This window comes from Capra hircus, chromosome 16, assembly GCF_001704415.2.
Source record: "Capra hircus breed San Clemente chromosome 16, ASM170441v1, whole genome shotgun sequence".
NCBI classification, from domain to species: Eukaryota; Metazoa; Chordata; class Mammalia; order Artiodactyla; family Bovidae; genus Capra; species Capra hircus.
The window spans coordinates 68,190,817-68,211,957 of record NC_030823.1 but is presented as its reverse complement, the minus strand read 5'-3'; the positions used below and the strand labels follow the sequence as shown (position 1 = coordinate 68,211,957).

At 46.2% G+C, this 21,141-nt stretch overlaps 1 protein-coding gene across 5 annotated transcripts in view; it reads left to right on the top strand.

Annotated features, from left to right (window-relative positions):
• Nucleotides 1–21,141, top strand: part of PROX1 (prospero homeobox 1) — a 55,775-nt gene that overhangs the window by 22,820 nt on the left and 11,814 nt on the right. For all 5 annotated transcript variants that reach the window (XM_013970386.2, XM_018060737.1, XM_013970387.2 and 2 more), the window contains exon 4: nucleotides 644–838. In XM_013970386.2, coding sequence (XP_013825840.1) covers nucleotides 644–838 — 195 coding nt within the window. The remainder of the gene's footprint in view (nucleotides 1–643; nucleotides 839–21,141) is intronic.

Genomic DNA, 21,141 nt, shown 5'->3' with positions numbered 1-21,141 from the left:
GTGTGAACAGGTACGGAGGTCTGGCCAGACAGCACCGACCATGAGTCCCATGCACAGACATTAAGTAGAACCACAGCCAATGACCACAGAGATCACCCATGACTGAAAACTAAGTGGGTGCCAGATTCCTCCCTTTTTGTGTGAAAACCACTTTTAGCACTGAATGAGATTGTTGTGTAGTAACGCAAATTCTCTTTTAACCTCACCCCCCTGCCCCCAAATCACGCTAGTGGTGAAGTCATGTGACTCACCACCTCTGGTACTTGAATAGAAGGACTTCCCAGGACTCTCTGGCTTGAACAAATTTCCATAAGAAGTATACAAACGCAATTGGTTCTACCACAAGATGAAGAACAATGTTGCAAATAAGATATTCGGCTTAAGGAAAATCAGATTTAGAACATGGGGTTTCCATTTGAGGGGTGGTAGAGTGGAGATGCAGTTTTCGTTGTTGGTCGATTTTATTATATCCCATGAGAATATCATTGCTCTTGCCTGTCTTGCCACTATTTGGGTAGAATTTTAGAAAAAGAACCTTTCCAAGTGAGGAGGAGAGGGGGACTTTAAAAATGTTTCAAATGCTTAAAGAATGAAGGGAAAAAACGGCAATGTTCTTATCCTTTTCAACATTTAAATTTAACAGTTCAACAGGTGCATCACCTCGCAGCTCATCAAGTGGTTTAGCAATTTCCGTGAGTTCTACTACATTCAGATGGAGAAGTACGCACGTCAAGCCATCAACGATGGGGTCACCAGTACTGAAGAGCTGTCTATAACCAGAGACTGTGAGCTGTACAGAGCTCTGAACATGCACTACAATAAGGCAAATGACTTTGAGGTAGGAATTCATCTTTATTTTTTGGTCATTCCCCCTTTATAAAAAAAAAAAATTATTTGCTTTAGAAATGTCCCAAATCAGTCCTTTTTTTTTTTTTGCCTTGGTATCTCACACAAGTGTCCACCAGTAGGGCAAGAGGTGTGGAGTGTCAATGAAGAGCTCCCCTTTGGGTTCCGTCAGAGTCCCGGGAGCTCATCCACTTCTGCTTCCTTTCCCATCCCCCACCTCTGCTGCTGGCATGGGAGACGTGTGTGGCCACATAAGAGGGAAGTGGACAATCCAAGGAAAATGGCAGCAAGGAACACACACAGAGTGATTCACTTTCCAGAAAAGAGGTCTCTACCCCAAGAGGCATTTTGCACATTGAGGTTCCGGCACGTGTATATAGCTGACATAAGATGCTCTGTTCAGTGATAGCTTCAAAAATTGCTTCTTAAAAAATCCAGAAGGATTGACTGGGGAGTGAGTCCATGGTTTCTAACTTTCGTCAGCATTCATTTCCTTGCTGGAAGAAATGGTGTGAGAATTTACTAAGTACCTGTTAAGAGCTCCGTCAACATCTTTGCTTGTCTGTTTCTGCTGTTGTCCTTTTGGGAGGACACCCTCATGTGTTCATTTTGCATACGTGTAGCTTCAGAAGCATACTGCTCTCCGTTCATAAGGTCTTATACACACTTCTGTGTGTCTACATCCTACATATTCTAGGTACCTATGAAACAGTAGTGATGATTCCCAGAAAGCAGTATCTATGCAAAAATAAGAGATGTGTGGCTATGAGTAAGGCATTTCTTTACTGGCTGATGTGATGCCTTAGCAAGCATTTTTCATTGCAACGTGATGGCTCTCCATGAGACAACACTAGCGAATCTCCCAGTACCCACAAAGGCATTTTGCTGAGCCTTACTGGCTGGGGCAACAATGGGTGGAGGTGGGAATGTGGCAAGGGTTCTGCAGGCTGAACCTCTGATGATGAAGAGTGGACAGGCTGTGACTTCACCAAGTTGGTCCTTTTCTAGCGTCATCGAGGAGAACTTTTCTCCCACATCTGCTTGTGTGGGGACCTCATGTTAGTATTCTTTCCTTACACAGATAGGTAAACCCCAGTGTCTACCAAGTTCTCAACACTGAAGGAGAGAGTGACACCTTGATCTGGCCTTGTCAATAACAAACTGACTTCCGCTGCCCCACCTCACCCCCACTCCTCTGAAGGGGCCTGTATCCCAGTGGTTTTAGCTGATCTGTTTGGGCAGCTTAGAAAGAACTGACTGTGGAAGCTTAGCAGTGGGAAAGGCATGGTTTTTCCTTGAAAGTTAGAGTGTTGATATTGCAAGCCACCCATTTCTCTTTGATATCCAAGACCAGTGTATTTTTCTTGTCAAATGGGTTATAAGCATAGATTTTCCTTGGCTGAACATATTAGAATTGAGGATCCTTCTTGTACTTATGCTGTGCTTAGTCGCTCTATTGGGTCCGATTCTTTGTGACCCCGGGGACTGTAGCCTACCAGGCTCCTCTTTCCATGGGGATTCTCCAGACTCTTTGCGACCCCATGGACTTTAGCCCACCAGGCTCCTCTGTCCATGGGATTCTCCAGGCAAGACTACTGGAGTGGGTTGCCTTGCCCTCCTCCAGAGGATCTTCCCAACTCAGGGATCGAACTCAGGTCTCTTGTGTTGCAGGCAGGTTCTTTATTATCTGAGCCGCCAGGGAAGCCCTTTTGTATTTACTGCCTCACTATTTTAAAGTCTCATAACAGAGCACTGCTTTACTATATATATAGAACACCCTAGCAGGTTTCTCCTAAAGCTGAGGCATATGATGATGGCTATGCAATTTTTTTTTTTTTTTTTTTTTGCCACTCTGCATTGCATATGGGATCTTAGTTCCCTGACCAGGAATTGAACCCGTGTCCCCTACATGATGACAATGGCTAAATGTTTTACAGAAATCTTGTTAAAAGCTTCACTGCTCCGCAACCCCTTTCTAATAAGTTTATTGCTGTCAACTTTGAGCTAAGAGAATTCAACGGTATGCTGGTGAACTAATTACAGTTTATTATGATAAATACTCATTTGGCAGCATGCGTCAAGCTTCATAAAAGAATTGCCTGAGATTCATGGGCTGGTTTGTGCATTTTTGCTGAGTAACATACTTGAGAGAACAAATCCTGACAGTGCCCATTAGGATTTTTTAGGGTCGTTTAAACCTTACCTGGTTGGTTTTAATCCCCTACTCAGTGTAAGGGCCAAAACGACACAAACAGAGGATGGCTGGCATCAAGAGGTACCCAGCAAGCTGCTCCATTTAGCATCATCTAAATCCTCCTTTAATATGATTAACATCTGATATTCCTCTCTTTGTGAATCATATCCACTTGCAGCCAGGCCACCTCTCCTTTATCTGCAGTGTCTATTTTAAGACTGCTTCAGCGCAAAGAGGATGGGGCCCAGGGAGCAGTTTTGTCACTTCTCATGTGACTTCAGACAAGTTACTGGACTATTCTGGGCCTTATTCCTCCTTTGGTAAAAAACTAGACTCCTTCCGGAAATGCGCTAAACACGAGGCAGGAGGTGGCTTCTGCGCGGCCCCCTTCGCTTACGCATACGTGCGCACATACACAGCCTCACCGCCCCTTATGTTCACAAACTAGTTTTTAATTCAGCCTCTCTTTAGTTTTTAATTTAGGAAGTTTGGGGCACGGATTCAGAAAAGCTTCAGATGAGATAATCCTTCTCTTCTGTGCCTTGGTGCATGGAGGTCAGTGCTTAAGTGAGGTGCTTAAAAAGCCACTGTCTTATCGTGGTCGCTTTCCCAGTGTGGGCGGTGGCTGTGAGCGGAGGTGGACCCAGTGCCTCAAGCCGATTTAGCTGCTGTTGTCTTCACTGCTTGACTTACCCATCTAAGTTTCTCCCCTGAAGATTAAGTCAGATATATCTGTAGTCTGAAATGAGCAAGTGAAGAAGATGGTAAAGCAGAGAACCGCACACCTGGTTTCTCCTTACATTTTGAAACAGAGATGGGGCCTGGTAGAGAGACCGAAGGTATGTCTACATGAAGAGCCAGTCGATTCAAAGGAATATGTTAAACCAACTGAGTATTAGTTGGCCAAGTAGTAAAACCTCTTTCTTGATTGCAGTTTTAAATTTCTCAATCAGTTAATCAGTGGCTTGTAGCAATGATGAAATAGCTAACATGTATTGACTGTTTATTCTGTTTATGCGTGTGTGCATGCTAACTCGCTTCAGTCGCGTCCACCTGTGTGTGACCCCATGGACTGTAGCCCGCCAGGCTCCTCTATCCATGGGATTCTCCAGGCAAGAATACTGGAGTAGGTTGCCATGCCTTCCTCCAGGGCACCTTCCCAGCCCAGGGATCGAACCCTCGCCTCCTGGGTCTCCTTCATTGCACCGGATTCTTTACCACTGAGCCTCCGGGGAAGCCCCCTGTTTATCATGGGCACTCTTCTAAGTGTTCTACCAATATTAACTTATTTAATGTGAGTACTAATAATGATATGGATATTAACACAAGGAAAACTTCAGCTTGCCTAAAGCTTTATACTGTTTTTAAAGTCGCTCTAAGTATGTGGGAATAGAGGAGCCAGGGAAAGAGAGCAGGGGTAAGGCTGATGCTTCTCTCTCTCACTACCACTTTCTCCTTCCTTCTTGCTCTCCTCCCACGCTTGTCTTTTTTCAGCTTCCTGCTCCATCTCTGCCTCTGTCATGAGCTTGCTGGTGGTGCCTCTGTCACCATGAAGCCCCACCTCCCTCCAGCCCCCCCCCCCCCGCCGCCAATGGCTCTCAAGGCTGGAGTGGCTGCTGACCCCTGGCCTTTGGGAAAATTAAGCAGATGGGGAAGGTTTATCACTAGTGCAGAAGGAGTGGCTTGCATCTCCCTCCTCTTCTGGACCCTTGCGTTTCCTGGCTTGTGTGAGTCAGGACCTCCTAAGTGACAGGAGAGGCTGTTCTGCCTTTTATATCAGTTTACACAATTGCCAAGATTCTTGGCATAGCCTTCAGACTTGGGGTGGTGAGAGCTTGAGAAGACCCAGGGAAGGTGGAAGAAGACCCTGTGGGGGGCAGAGAAGGGTGAACCACGCTTTCAGCTTGTGCTCAAGGGAAGAAAGTTGGCTGCAGGACAGGAGTCGGGCACCTCCCTCCCAAAGGTGTGCAGAGGGGCGTGTCCATGCTTTTCACTCCCCCTTCTCACGTTAAACGAGATTGGCAACAATAAATTTGTCTTTCCAGGTGTTATGGTATATATTTCCATGCTTCATTCTCACTTCACTTTGAAGAGCTTCCAAAATTGGTTTTTATGGGGAGGGAAAGGAGATTTGGGATTCCTTCCCAGTTTTTAAATCACACCGATACTTCTGACTTTAGAAGCATAGGAGTGCAGTTTTATTACTTCTGTTTCCCTCACAACTCTGGCGCAGAATGGAGGTGGTGCGCCCTGTCAGTTTTCAAGGCGCGTTTACACATTTCTGCAAAGAACTCAACTAAGGCAACCAATCCGTGTAAGTCACGGAGGTTAAACGCACTGCTTAAGGAGACCCAGAAGACATCTACTCTGGATTAACTGTGGCAGGCTGGCCTCCGAGAAAGGCAGAACAACCCAGAGATGGGGGGGTCTGGCATGGCCTGGCTGTAGGTTGGGAAGAGAATGTGGTGGGCACCTTCATCCAGGCGGAGCCTTCTGACCGTAGGGGCGCGCACATCCAATTGGATTGCTTTTCTGGTTCCCTCACAACTGTGGCCGAAAAGAAGACAGGCTCACTGTCAGCTTCCAGGCTGCCCTGAGCGGCCTTCTCCTTCTCCAGTCCTGGAAGCTAGCTCTTCCCCGCCGTGATCAGCCAGGCGTCCCCGTGGGCTATCAGTGACTAGCCAATTAACTGCGGGCTGGGTGCAAACTCCAAGGAAGAGGGACTGACTACCCTTGCCCTCGATAGACCCAGGGCTTTGGATGGAAGGCTTAGGAGCAAATAGCAAAGAGACCTTGACCCATTGATTAGCAGGCTTGTCAATGTCATTTCCTAAGATACGCATAACTCACGCGGCGCATGCTCCATCCTGCTGCTTGTGGTTTGACTGTTTTTTTCTAGGTGTCACATGACAAGCAGGAAGGGTCCTTCTGCAGGCCTCTCTCTATGTCTTCTCTCCTTAGAAAGAAGATGGAAAGCCGGGACTCCTCATATCCTTCCCCGCCACCAAAACACCCCCCCACCCAAACACTTGACGCTTAAACACACACATTGCATCTCCTCTCTCCACCAGCCCCACCCCCACTCCCAGCCCACTCCCGCCTGCCCCACAGTGCGTGTTTAAGAAGATTTAATATATTTGGAAGGCTTTCCTTCGCCCTGTCATCTCTTTAAAGAAAAATGGGGACAGGTGGATTTAGGAAGCGCTTCCCTCTGCTCCAAATAGACACTTAAATATGAGTGATCATTTGGAAAACTGGCGCAGGAGGGGAAACCCTTCTACTCCTTTCGCTGTCTTTTGGCCTCGAAGCTGAGGCGCCATTTAAATGATCGCACAACGCACTCTTGGTGGGTGGCAAGGAGGGAAAAGAAACCTTTGCTGTTTCTTTCCCTGCCAGTGCCCCCACTGACAAGCCAAATTGATCTTTTAAGAGACTAAATGAATGTTCTCTAAATATCTGTACGCACATGGCTGTCTGGGAACAGGCTCCTTGTACGGGATGATTGCCTGAAATTTGAAGGAGGGAGCAGTAAAGGACACCAGACTGGGTGGGGGCTGGGGGCGGCGGGGCGGGGGAGGGCGCAGGGTGACGTGTGGACCCCAAGCTTCATTTCTGCACCTCCATCCTTTTGGGACTCAAGGTGTTGATCGGTATAATGAAGCGGGCCCATCGGTTTATCATCTGTTTGGTCACGTCGTTGCATTTTTAGCGCCCTGTGTCTTTTTTGTCATCGGGTTACATTCAAGCACAGTAAGATCAACGTTCAAACCTCCTTACTCAACAGCTTTATTAGTTATAGCATTCCATGACCTTTCTCAACATTCTTAAAGAAAAAGATACAGTGTAATGTCGCTTTACTTTGCTTATTGTCCTTTGTTGGGGGGAACAAAGCATTTTCTACAGTGGCTATAGCACATAATTATACGGCTTTCAATGGCAGTGTCTTGGCACATATCGAAGTTCAGAGGAGCCTTTAGAAAAAAAAAAGATGTTTTGTGGCAGCCTAGGGAGGGTCTCATCTTTCCTTCAGAAAATAGTTCAAGGCTCTTCTGTCAAGCTTCCCTACTTAGAGCTTTTTCTCCTCCTGCTTCATAAAGTTTAAAGCGGATTCAGTGGAGTTCTATGATCTATTTCCTTTGAAAGATTGTTCCTCGGCACAGAGAGGCCCTTTGACTTCAAGAGTTCACAGATTCATGTCTTTAGGTATCATATGTCTGACCTTATCAGTTACTCCATTTAATGTCGGAGAAAAAGTCTCAACTCTTTGTGTTTGTCTGTTTTGCCTCTGTGAAATGATTTGGTGAAAAAGACCATCCTTTTTAACACACCACTGAGAGGCCGTTTCTGCTGCAACCTACCCTGTGGCTTTTCTCTCTTTAAAAAAAAAAAAAAATTGTCCTTGTGTTTTGTGTATGGATGAGTTCACAGTGAGAATAGAATTATACAAGGGCAGGCGCACACACAAAAAAATCTTCTGCTTTCTTCCCCCACCCCCCCAGCCCCCTACCCTACCCAGTGATCTATCTATTGGTGGCTGTACCCCAACAGGCAAAGCCATTTAGCAAACACAGAGGGGGCAGCCGCGGTGCTGGGATGGCAGTGGGCTTTTCCCTTGCTTCGACCTACCCCTAAGGCCTTCATAATTAATTGTCCTTCAGAGATGAGGAAAGTTCAGAGACTGTGTGGCGTGATGGCCATTGTCTGACATTCAGTTCTCCTTGCCTCGCCTCTTTCTCTGCGCCCCACAAAGGGTTATCAATAGGAGAAAGGGAGCCAGTTCTCTGCTGAGTGCCGCTGGTGGTGGTTGGAGCTTTCAGGGGGTTAGTATCACTGTGTTCCGCCCATCCTGGATTAAATGTCTGTAGAGGTTCTAACCACCTTTTGAAAAGCAGCCTGTTTGTTTCGCCGAGGTTAAACAGACTCATTTAGCGAACCCCAAGCTTGTTCAGAAGTTGGTGATCCCTTTTCATGTAGCAGATACCATTTTCAATCAAATTTTCCTCACCCCACCCTAACCCTGCCCCCAGGATTTGACTGCACTGTAATTGTTCGGTTCTTTTTCAGCCATAGGGCAGAAAATGGATCATTCACTCACTTCTCTTAACTGCTTTGGTGTACATTTGCCAGAATAAGTGTTTGGGCAAACACACTTTTTGATGAAGCTTCGGACTTTGGTTCTTGAAAGTAGATTATCCCAGTTTTAAAATATTGTTTCACCTTCAGCGATTGCCTCAAGCCAATTATTTGGTAACATGACATAAAACAAATAAAAGCTGTTCCGCATCACCCCTCCCGCCACCCACCCACCCCTGCCCTTTCAGCTGAGACACCAAATAAAGACGCGCCGTGGAGACAGCTATTTGAAAAGTAAAGGGAAAAGAGAGCCATGAGTGATTATTATACTACTGTTCCTGTGAAACAGAGGGAAGCCAAGAAAACAAATAGAATCCTTCTTCCTAGGAGCAGCTGAACCAGCACATTAGAGAGGTTTAAGATCATGGGGCCGGAGTGTTCATGGGGACCTCGAGGTGGAGGGACCCGTATTGAAAGAGCATCTCCGTGTCCCTCAGAGCTGTGTCTTCTGGAGAAAGGGACCTGCAGGATGCCCAGAAGCAATTCTGTCCCCACCGCTCTTTGAAGACGCTTTCACAACAGACCCTTTGCTATTTAGAGAGAACCCTGGATCGGGAAGTTGACACAACTAATATAGTCATACCAAAAATGGGGGGGCGGGGTGGTTCATAAAAAATTAAAGTTATTCTTATGAATCTTTCAGTAGAAGCCATGAAAAGGGACAGTAGTGTAGTCTAGGTCCTTTGTGTTGCCAGCCCTTCTTCCGGCCTCTGGGTTATTGTTCTTTCAGCTCCTCAAACAGACTTTCACTTTCAAACTGACAAAAGTCACTTAAAAGCCAGACAGCTGTACTAATACACCCACCTTGCGGAGCAGGAGCCAGGCCAGGTGACGAGGCCGGCTGAGCAGCCTTGTTTAAAACGGGCAGGGCAGCCCCCTCCTCCTTCATGTCGTTGTGGGGCTCTTTGAGGTGGACTCTTTATTGCTACTGTGTGGCCCTCGCTCCCAGGCTCCCCAAAATATGTCTTGCATTTTCTTTGCAGCGGGAAACCTTGACGACACCCCATGCTCATGTTTATCCCTCAGGCTTGGTGGCTAGGGTCATGGAAGTTAGAGCACAGAGCTTAGCAGCATCAGAGGGAGTCTGACTCAAAACTCTCTCCCTTCCATTTCTTCCGTTTCTCTCTTTTTCCAAGCCTTTTCCAGCCAGTCCAAATTTCTCCTAAGCTTTTCTGATTTCTGTGGCTTCATCAGGAGTAGCTAGGACTGGAAGAAAAAAAAAAAAAGCCACTGGTGATGGGTGATGGGACAAGCCTCACCTTAGGAAGTGAGACTGCGATAGAGAGAGGTGGGCACGCGGTTGTGCCCGCATCCCAGACCTCAGGGCGCAGCCGCAGTGGGCCCCGGTGGGTCCTCCCCGTGTGTGTATTACAGCCCCCCCCCCCCCGTCACCTTGTGTACAGTCTGGTCTGTGACACTGATGGTGATTATGTCATTATTTTGCTCTGGGGGCCCTGGCACATCTGCAGAGCCCAAGCACATCTTCTTTGTTGCGTTGGCAATCGTCCTGCACCACAAATGCTTCATTAGCCCTGCTGGCGGCCTCCTTGCCAGACGCCAGTGCCCAAATCCAGGCTTCTTTTTGCTCCATTCTTTTGTGTCGCTGATGATCGAGTATTCATCTTCCTGGTTCTTCCCCCCTTTTTCTCGACTTCTGAACTCCAGATGTCCCGGCACGCTTGCCCAGAGCCTTCAAAAGTGTACCACGTGGAGCACGGTGACTGCACCTTTGAACCCAACCCCACCCCTTCCCACCTTCCCGGTCTGCCCTTTCCCAGATGAATCCGTGTGACTCGGAGTGGCGCCCCCAGGGTGAGGACTGACGTTTTCATACTTGCCCTTTGAAAAGATACCCAGGGATTGCTCCCAGTTTATGGTGGTCCTTAGGGTTAGAATGAAGCATTATTAGAAATGGCTTCGAGAGGGACACCTTTCTCCTCTAGCCCCACCTCTTCCCACCCCTTCCCTCTCCTTGGCTCTGTTATTCCTTTCTGTGCATTGCCACATTTTACCAGGTTTTCAGTAAGCAGTCTAAAGTGTGAGTACAGAAAATATTCTTCATGCCTCACTGAGTCATCTGGAAGGTTCCTTGTCTCTGAATGGAATCTTGATCTCCGCTCTACCGACTCCCCAAATCCCCTCTCCCCCCCCCGCCCCCCCCCCCCCCCCCCCGCCTCTATTCTGCTGTCGTACCCTCCCAGCCCCCAACAACGACCTATTATTAGATATTGAAAGTGACGAATGCATGGCTGTTTTGGAAAGGAACTGAAACATTTCTGTCAAGTTTTCCTCTATGTATTGGACGGAGCCACAGCTTTTGTTAAGGTGTGCTGATTTCTACATTAACTGCAGTAAATTTTAGAGCTTAATATCTTGGGCTGTGTTGGGAACTACATAATCGGTATGTTTAATTTCCTCTTAAATGTGAATTAATTGATCTGTGTTAGCGTATTATGAGGAGCTTCTCCAGTAGAGAGTTTAACCAATTTTATCCCCGCACCGCTGCAACATAAGATGTTTCCAATGTCTCTATGTTTGAGTAAAATGTAGATTTTAATTTTAAGGTATACCAAAAGGAAAAAATTAGTTCATAAATTTATTCAGAATCCTAGGACAAAGACCCTGGTAAGAATCGAAGAAAACCCCCTTCAAAGAATGAGTTGCCGTTTGTAGTAGGTTTCCGAGCTTTTCTAGTCACTGAGCCCTGGTCTGAATATTAGGAACAAAGCTAGGTCACAAAGGGAGGAGAAAGGTGGGCAGATCATTAGGCCACCAGCCCTGGGCAGGGAGCATGTCAGGAGAGGCGGGAACCTGTCATTGATTGCATCATTTTCAAAAGATTCAGGATGTCCCCAGAACATTCTTAACCTCCCATTATTAGATCATTATGGTTTTATCACCCTTGGGTTTATTTAAACCTTTTATAAAATCTAACTTCATTCTCAGAGTACACCACTTCTCAAGATAATAATTCTCTAAATGTATTACCTGCTGTGAAAATTGTATCTTCTTTTTATGGCTGTTAAAGTGATTTCCCTGAAACTCCAAAGGGGTAGCCCTGATTAGAATATCCTGGGATTTACGAACAGGACTAGGGCCATATTCTCCATTTCCTTTCTGATTTTATAGACTTTGATCATTACTCCCTCTTAATCTTCATCTCTCCAGATTAAGGAGCCCTAATCCTTTTTAAAAGTCTAATCTCATACAGTATGTGGGCTGCCCCCATCATTTCTATAATGCTCTTCCGGCAGGACTGTGTTTTCTGGAGGTACAGTTACAATTCTAGGACAATAGGGAGAGCTGGAGGGGGCAGCCACGTCATGGCTTTCTCCCTCACCTCCAATGGGACTTTTTTGATTGTCGCAAAAGTTCATCCTCAGAAGTTGGATTTCTTGAGTAGCATCTCGGTAGCACTCTCTGGTTAAAATGACCCTGTGAGAACTTTTTATGAGACTGTTGGCAAGTATTCCAGCAAATCTGATTGTGTCTACGGAACGTATCCAGCACATAAAAAATGCACAGATCCATCCAGCTGTGCTGATGTTTTCAGTGTTTTGATAGGTAAAGTACTGGAGTGTTTGACATCATGAAGACACAGCCTTAGCCTTGAGCATGGGTGTCTAAAAATGACCACTAAGGCAAGAAAGCTCTGGTCTCTGTATTGTTCTCAAGCAGGAAACAAAATGTTCCCTTACAAGAAGGTTTACTTTTAATTATAAAAGCATCACCTTGAGATCTTAAAAGGGAATTCCTTTGGGGAAGTCTTTTCCATGTCTATGAAAGTGAGTGTTAGTTGCTCAGTCATGTCTCTTTGGGACCCCATGGACCGTAGTCCACCAGCCTTCTCTGTCTATGGGATTTCCCAGGCAAGAATACTGGAGTGGGTTGCCATACCCTCCTCCAGGGGATCTTCCCGACCCGGGGATCGGACCCGGGTGTCCTGCATTGTAGGTGGATCCTTTACCATCTGAGCCACCAGGGAAGCCCTCAGTGTCAGAGGTCCTGGACTCATAATAGTAGAACTTAAGAGCCTAGAGTCTGGAACCAGTCCCTGGGATCAAACCTCAGCACTGATTCTTTTTAGCAGTGAAACCTTGGCAAGTGTCTTACCCTTTCTGTGCCTGCCTCAGTGTCCTCATCTGTAAAACAGGGGAAATGATAGTGCCTACCTCACAGAGTTGGTGTGAGAATCAAATGAATGTCCACGAATATATTAGCAGAAAGTAAGTGCTGTATGAGCACTTGCTTTCATTCATTAGCAAGCCAAAGAAAAGTTACCTTGTCGCGGCCATCAGTAACCCAACGACTGCGGCGATCAGTAACCCAACGACTGCAGCATTTCCTGCCTACCCTAAACGGGAAAACACACAAAACAGAAGAGCAAACAGGGAATTGTCCTTAGAATTGGGACAGGGAGTCAGTGCAACATTGGTTTTGAAAAGAGAAAGGGATTCCTTCTGCCCCAAGTTTGGCCATAAAGGTGACAGCAGCTGCAGGAGCTCTGGGAATCTGGAGTCATGGGTTCCAGATGCGAAGGGCACTAATGAGATGAGAGGGTAAGGTGGAAGGGGCCCCAGGTTAGGGGGGGTCTGCCTCTGGCAGCACCTGCCTCATTGGGCTCCACTTTGTTCACCTGTAAAGTGATAAGATTAAAGACAGAGCTGTGTTCTAGCTCTGAAATTCTGCAGTTCTAGAATAGAAGACATTCTGTTTTCTCTACACAAGTCCTGCGCATGATGCAAAGCTTTAAACCGTGACTGTGGAGCCCCTGGGAATACAGATGGTGTCCACGTGGAGCCGCTTCCACCCTCGGGGCCCCGCTGCAGCTTCATTATCTCAGTAAAACTCTCCAGGGTGCCCAGTTTAGTGTTCTCCCAAGGACCTCTTTGCAGATCTTTCAACAGTGTCCTTGGAGACATGGCAACTCCCTTGCTGGGATTAGAGTGATGAATTTTTCAAATTTATAGACAATTTATTGCCATTATATGTGCTGCTCACTTTGTTGTGTTGGCTACGGCAGCCAAACAGTGAGGACATTCATCCACGAAGCCCTCATGCCTGTGGGTTTTTTCGGAGGTGATACGGACCTGAACAAATGAACAGAGAGCCTGTATCCCTGTCCCCACACACATTCCATCAAGGCCACAATTCAACCCAAACAGCCAGCCTGGTAATATGTGTTCATTTTTGTAGCATATACAACATCTCCCCTCTTTCAGGACAGAGTTGATTGTTTTAGATGCCATAGCTACCTTCACTCTGAGGCTTGGTTGGTAGTTTTTGCAAAAGCAACATCACCCTTTCCTTTAAGCATATCCCAGATGATCATAAGTTGATCATAAAAGTCTTTTCCACTGGAGTTCTGTATGTCTGAGTTTGTGGTTGTGAGTGAAGTGAAAGTTGCTCAGTCGTGTTCGACTCTTTGTGACCCCCATGGACTATACAGTCCATGGAATACTGGAATGGGGAGCCTTTCCCTTCTCCAGGGGATCTTCCCAACCCAGGGATCAAACCCAGGTCTCCCGCATTGCAGGCAGATTCTTTACCAGCTGAGCCACCAGGGAAGCCCAAGTTTGTGGTTGGGAGTATCAAATCCTCACACTGGCCTTTTGGATTTGTTTTTTCCATCTTTCTCATGGTAATTATACTCAGCCTCTGTTTTTTTTTTTTTTAAGGCTACCTTAACAGTCGAACGGAGAAGGCAATGGTGCCCCACTCCAGTACTCTTGCCTGGAGAATCCCATGGGCGAGGGAGTCTGGTGGGCTGCAGTCCATGGGGTTGCTAAGAGTCAGACACGACTGAGCAACGTCACTTTCACTTTTCCCTTTCATGCATTGGAGAAGGAAATGGCAACCCACTCCAGTGTTCTTGCCTGGAAAATCCCAGGGACGGGGGCGCCTGGTGGGCTGCCGTCTCTGGGGTCGCACAGAGTCGGACACGACTGAAGTGACTTAGCAGCAGCAGCAGCAGCAGTAGTAACAGTCGAAAATAAAATCTGGTCCTAAAAATGAATTAAGTAAAAGGTAATATATCTACTGGGAACAAATGTGTGGGAGTTTGAGTAAGGGTGTAGGCAGAGGCATGATCAGAAGCAGAAGTAGGGGACAGTTTCAAGGCCACTGCATTTCCTTCAGTATAGTGTATTTTTCAAAGATTTGTGTGTGTGTGTGTGTGTGTGTGTGTGTGTATGTTTCTGGCTGCACTACTTGGCTTGGCTTGCTGGATCTTAGTTCCCTGGCCAAGGATTGAACCCATGTCCTTGGCAGTGAAAACGCGGAGTCCTAACCGCTGGACCACCAGGGAATTCCCAGAGATTTATCAGCTTAAGTGACCTGAAAGTGTACAAAAGAATCTGTCTGTAGAGTCCTGAGCTTCCCTCAACAGCATCCTAAGTCTTCCCGCCACAAACATCACCTCAAGAGGTTTTGGTAGTTTACTAGAGGACTTCCAAAAGTCTCCCAGTGGATATCCTTCTGAAATTGACTTTTCTGTCTTTCTGAGCTGTTTACCTTTCTTGAAAAAGGAATGTCAAAGCCCTTCACGAACTCCTAGCTGACTTAGCTTTGTGAATACAAAGGGTAATCGTGGAGGAGAAACCCATAGAATTCCCTAGAATACAAAGCGGAATTTTCCTGACTTTTGTGCCTTTCACCCCAGTCCTTGTCCCAAACCACCTAGATGTTACTGGGACACATCAGCAGTTGTCGGCAGAGAAGCAGAGGCTCCCGGAACCTGGGTTCTATTCACATAGCGTCTGCATCTGCCTGTGCCTTCTCTCCTGCTCACTCTGCTCCATGCTGTTCTTTGTCCTGCCTCAACCCCATCTCCTCAACCCCATTTCTCCTCGGGCTTCTCACTCTTATTACTCCATCCCCACGAATAAAGGGCACACAGACTGGTTTTCATGTTCGCCTGGGCACCGCTTAATTATGGAGGTAAATCTCTGCAGAAAACAATCACGTAATGCATTCTCCAACGAAACAGGAGTAACTGCGGATTATCTGTGCCCCAGCTTCCCTCTGTGTAATATTGAAGAGTTGATGCCCTGTTGTTTTTGAATAATCTCCCATCCAAGAAGGGCACCAGGCTTGGCCCTATTCATTCCACCGCCTCACCCAGTAATGGTAGCAAAAAGTTAAACTTCAGGCGCTATCAGCCTGTCTTGAACTCTGACACGGTTGGCACAAAATTCATGGGGTGACTTGAAGTTAGTGAAGGCTGCGGAGCGGCTATCTAGTGCTTATTTTTCCATCGAAGTTGATTCATTACCTGCATCACGAAGGAGAGATGGAGTCCTCCATTTAGTACATTTGAATATTTGCTGGCAGGGAAGTGCCTAATGAAAAGCTCCTTGTCAAAGCAGGGCAAGACGGAGGGCCACCTGGTCCTTGGCATCTCTGTGTGTGGTCCAAGAACTATTCCCGTAGACAAGTGCAGCCTTACCCACATCTGAGGAGTGGTGTGACAATCCAGGTTGAATCTGAGTTAGTCGATCCCAGCTACCCTCGCAGGAACAGCTAGTGCGCTGACCCAGTGAGGGACACGGGATTAGAGGAGAATGAAAGAGCTTTAGGCCTTCAGAAAAGTGGCTAGCTCTTAAGTTTGGCTGAGAGCAGGGGTTGGCACACTCTGGCTCGCAGGGCCGATCTGGCACTGAGTCTGTTTTTTTATGGCCCTTGCTAAGAATGGTTTTTACATTTGTAAAGGTTGTGAAAAGAAGGACAATATGCAACAGAAACCAAACCCAGCCCATAAAGCCTGTGCATTTACTGTCCGACCCCTTTCAGAAGGAGTTTTCCGACCCCTGTCCGAGGCTTTTTCTGTCTTTGGTAGAAGATGAACTCTCAGATCCTTTCTCCTTCTGAAGTTCCAGAACTATGATTCTTTGATGCAAAGTCTTGGTCCAAATCTTACCGAACAACCTACTAGATGAGTAATTCCATCAGAGAGCTTGCCCTTGTTTTTAAGATGGGAGAGTATTTTCATAGTTTCTCAGGGATGGAGGGATGGGAGAAAATACTAGATTTTAGTTTTTGATGTTTTTTTTTCCCCTCTGATTTTGTTTTTGTTTTGTTTTGATTAATGCTTATTTAAACTTGGAGTCACTCTTTGAGACATGTGTAGAGTTTGGGAGAGAAGAAAAATTAAACTCATTATAGCAAGTAACATGATAATTATTATATTTCTTAATACATACAATGCCAAGACCTCCAAGCATGAGCAAATACACTGGCCACTTTAGGCACATTTGGTGAACCAGATTTCAGGCCTACAACATAGTTTTGACAGCCTCATAGAGTTTATTATAAAGGCATGTGTCCTTCTGTTCCTAGCAAGCTAGTACTTCCTTTTCTGGGGCTGTGGGAGAAATGGTTTTATTTATCTTGATAGGCAAAGTAGCCAGTGGAATGTTTACATAGCTTAAAGTGTATACACAAATTATTAACAGGTAGCATGGAAGTGAAGACAGTCTTTTCTGTTACTGTGAAAGTCACAACTATTCAAAATGCTCGATTCCAGCCCCTATCAATTATCAATTATGCTCTATCAATTATCAGCATCTGAAAGGTGTAGGAATTTGCTTCTCTGAATATTCCAAATACAGTTCTATGTTCCAAATATCCACTCTTTCCAGGCAAGCAAGAATACTGGAGTGGGTTGCCATTCCCTTCTCCAGGGGATCTTCCTAACCCAGGGATTGAACCCCGGGTCTCCTGCACTGCAGGCAGATTCTTTACCATCTGAGCCACCAGGGAAGCCCCTTCAAAGGTAAATGATTCAAATTCAGATGAGGAAACAAAGAAACCCCTCAGGGCAGCCTTGGCACTTCCTTTGGGCTGCTGAGGGAAGTCCATGTGAGGGTTGATGGCCAGGCCCACACCGCCACACCGAAGACCAGAGTCCCCTGCCTGACATCCTTTCCCGTGGTGTTCCACTGTCCACTCAAGGTAAATCCTCAACCTCCCACCTTGCAGCTTCCGTGGGACTGTTACATCCTTTTTACTACATTCCTGCCAATGGACCATGTCAACCATATCCTATCCGGACACCACTCTGTCAGCATTTATAAGGACTGGTCGGGCATTGCGGGTTGGGCGGCAGTTCACTTGGAAGTGTATTCCCACAAGCTCAGAGCAGGTCCCTGCCACAGCGGCAGACGAGACACAGGCTTTCCTTTCGCCCCTTTTCCTGATTTTCCCTGCACCTCCTGCAGGCTGGCTGGGAGGACCCTTGAGGCTGCAGTGTGGATCTTGCTGTCTCAAGGTCCTTCCCCAGCCCTCTCCCAGGGCTTGAGCCCCAGCCCCCTCCCAGGGCTTGACCCCCAGCCCCTCCCTCGCACGTTGACTTGACATTGGGTGGTACTCACAGAAGAAACAGCTTCCAACAGCTCAAACCTCTAATCCCATACCCACTAGAGATTTTGGCTTTTGGATTTTGGCAGGAAGGTCTGTTTGCCTATCAGGTCAGCATGAATAAAGATTTCTTTCTTCCCTTCTGGTTTTTTTTTTTTTTTTTTCCAAAGACAAGAATCAATGGACACTCCCCCCAGAGCTCTTTCTCTAGAGACAGTTTATCCCCTTCTCCCAAGTACTTGTATTTTCTATTCTGACCACGCGTGTGATATTTTGTTTTTCTCTTTTCCTGTGAGACAACCAAAAAAATCTACCCCATGTAAAATTTGAGAGCCAGATCAATTCTGAACCATCCTATCATTTTTAAAGTCTGTTTATCCAGCTTTGTAGGAGAAACGAGCAGACTGTTTGAAGGCCACATACTTTTCAAACCTTGGTTGCAACACGTTTGCCCCGTTTTGAAACTGTCTTTATCAGGCCGAGAAAACGAAAATCTATTTGACAAAGTGGCACTCTGGCCAGTTTATCTTGCAATATGGCTTTAGCTCACTGAGTCTATTGATTTCCTTAAATTAATGTTTACAGAATGCTACTGAATTTTGCTCAAGAGAACATTGTTCTTTTGAAGGTTTATAAAAAAAATGATACAGACTGTTACTGCCATGTGTTCCTTTGCTTAGACCGAGGAAACATGGTGGGGGGAGGTTTTTTTCTTTTGGTTGTTTTGTTTTAAGGACAGCCTTGAACTCTAGCCACTTCCTATAAGCATTTAGTCTTCACATATTCAAGTAGCAAAACATGTAAGTGGGAGGGAGGTGAGCCCACTCATATGCCTAAAACTTTGTGGGCATCACACTAACCAAATCCTGTGAAAGAAAGTGAAAGTGTCAGTCGCTCAGTCGTGTCTGACTCTTTGAGACCCCATGGACTATAACCCTCCAGACTCCTCTGTCCATGGGATTCTCCAGGCAAGAATACTGGAGTGGGTTGCCATGCCCTTCTCCAGGGGATCTTCCCGATTCAAGGATTGAACCCAGCTCTCCTGCATCGCAGGCAGGTTCTTTACCGGCTGAGCCACTTCGTGGGCCTCATACTAACCTGATCCCGTGAGGTCCCTGAATGCTGAATCTACCTGGAGCATCAGAGGCAGAGACTTTCGTTCAAAGCTCAGCTGTGGCTACACAGTCTTCCTCAGCCTCATTTGGTGTCATGTGGGCAAACACTTCTGTAGCCACTGCTCCCTGAAAAATCCATCCTTCCCAACAGAGGTACGGGCAGCCTCTGCTGTGAGAACAGCTCTGTCACCATTTGGTGGAAGCTCTTTTTTTTCTTAGTAAATTTATTTACTTTTAATTGAAGGATAATTGCTTCACAATATTGTGTTGGCCTCTGCCGTACATGCACATGAGTGGGCCATCAGTATAGCCGTGTCCTCTCTCTCTTGAACCTCCCTCCCACCTCTCACCCCATCCCACCCCTCTAGCTTGTGGCAGAGCAGCAGCGTGAGCTCCCTGAGTCATACAGCAAATCCTCATTGGCCATCTGATTTACATATTGTAGTGTATGTGCTCCCGTGTCACTCTCTCCAGGAACGCTTCAAAACACCTTACTCTTTGACTGGGGTGCTCTGTCCCTAAAACACAAAACCTAGCCTCTAGATGTGACTTTAAAACCAGCTTTCCCAAGGGAAATGTATTTGACTATTCAGCCCCTGACAAGATTCGCATCAGAATCATGACGTGATGGAAATAAAACTTAGGAAACACAAAGCAACTTTTCTCAGCGTATTGACTCAGTTGATAAAATCTCCCACGTGAACCTCCTCAGAGCATCTCTCAGAACACTGCTTTGCACACATATATGAATCGCAGTGAACTGTCTCCCAGAAAGTGGGCTTGTCCTTAAGGTTCAAACCACCGCCTTACTTTTGGAAACTGCTTTACACTTTCCAAAGCACATTCATGCTTGTTTTCCCACTGGATCCATCAGCCTGATGAGAGGGCTTTAGGACACAATCCCATGGTTCCCTCTGGGAAGCATCCTTTCTGCCCTTCTGAAGGGCCAGTTAGTTCCTGGCTAGTACACACAAAGTAAGCATGTGTGTGACTGTGAAGGGAGATCCCTAGTCACAATATCTTGTCACCATCTTTCATAGCTCTGAGATTCCCCTCTTCTGCCTCAGGCAGGAGAATTCAGTGAGAGTGAGACAGAGGAGAGGAACAGCAATAACGTATCTGTTCTTGCCTTTTCATTGGATAATCTCAATAAGGGGTTAGTAAAGCATCAGAGTTTATCCATTTGAGTCCACTCTGTCTACAGTCTAAGTCCCCAGCTTGTGCCACTGCCGTCAGGAACTATGTCTCTCCTTGATCAATATTTACTGAACAAACAGCAGGGACGAGAGAGTTTGTTTAGAGGAATCACGTGCACACCAGGGTGAATGAATGCTCGGGAAAGTACCTCAACTTTGTCTCCTTTCCTAGGATCTAGGGGTGCGTGTGCATGTGTGTACGCATGCGTGCAGACATGAGCATGCACAGACAGCCCCATACAAATGCCCTTTTTAACTTCTCCAAAGACACGAGTCATCCAGAAAAATGCCTCACTGTGTATGATTAGTACATTATTTATCCCTTAAGAGAACTCGCAATATCAATTCAGTTTCAAAAAACTCCAGCCTAAAGTTTGCTTCTCCTTTTGTGCTCCTATACAGGTTACACATTTTGGAAAGGCTCTTAGGATGAGTTAGAGGCACGAGCATCTTCTTTGACCCTTTTCAGATGAGTGGAAGGGAGGAAAATGCAAGTGGAAACAATAAAAGCAGTTTGATAGGGCAACTCTAACTATATATTTGTGATGACATGATATTTCTTTTTTAAAGAAATCCCAAGGAGAGAAGGAGCTCTTGAGATTTTCAGAGCCACTTAGCCAGTTTTTTGGAATCAGATGTGTTTAAGTCTAATAATAATTATAAACACCCTGGTGTTGAAGTTGAGAGAGCTCTACTCTTTCAACTTCACTCAAACAATTGCTTGAAGGCTCAAGGCAGGGCCCTCAATGCAGTTGACTTGGAGGCACCTGGGTCGAGTTTGAGGGGTTTTGTTTCTGTGTGTGGGGGAGAGGCTGAGGGGAAAACTGTGGGAGTTATTTATTTATTTGATTTTGTGAATCGGAGTTGTAAAAGCCATCTGAAATATTCATGCAGAATTGTCTGAGAAGCCCGTTTCTGTTTTATTTACTGCACAGTAGACCAGCCACAGCGGATTAGTTCTACAATACCCGTAACAAAAGCCCAACAGCTGACGCATGTGATGTTAGGAGGTGACAAAACAGTTAAAGTATGCTGCTGGCTACAGGCGAGCCGTCAGCAGACGCAGACAAAAGGGTTTGTGACAAGAATAACTCTCTCTCCAAGGCGAGCAGTGAAGAGTATCCAAAATACCAGTACCCTTTTCTCCTTGACATTGTCTTCCTACAGTCAGCACTTTATTGCCCTTTTATAGTATTTTTTAAATGAAGGAGCAAGAAGAAAGTAAACCCACACACAGAACTAATTCACCAAAACAGTAAACCAAGATTTTACTTTCCCAGCAGTTAGCCACTTCTGCCCA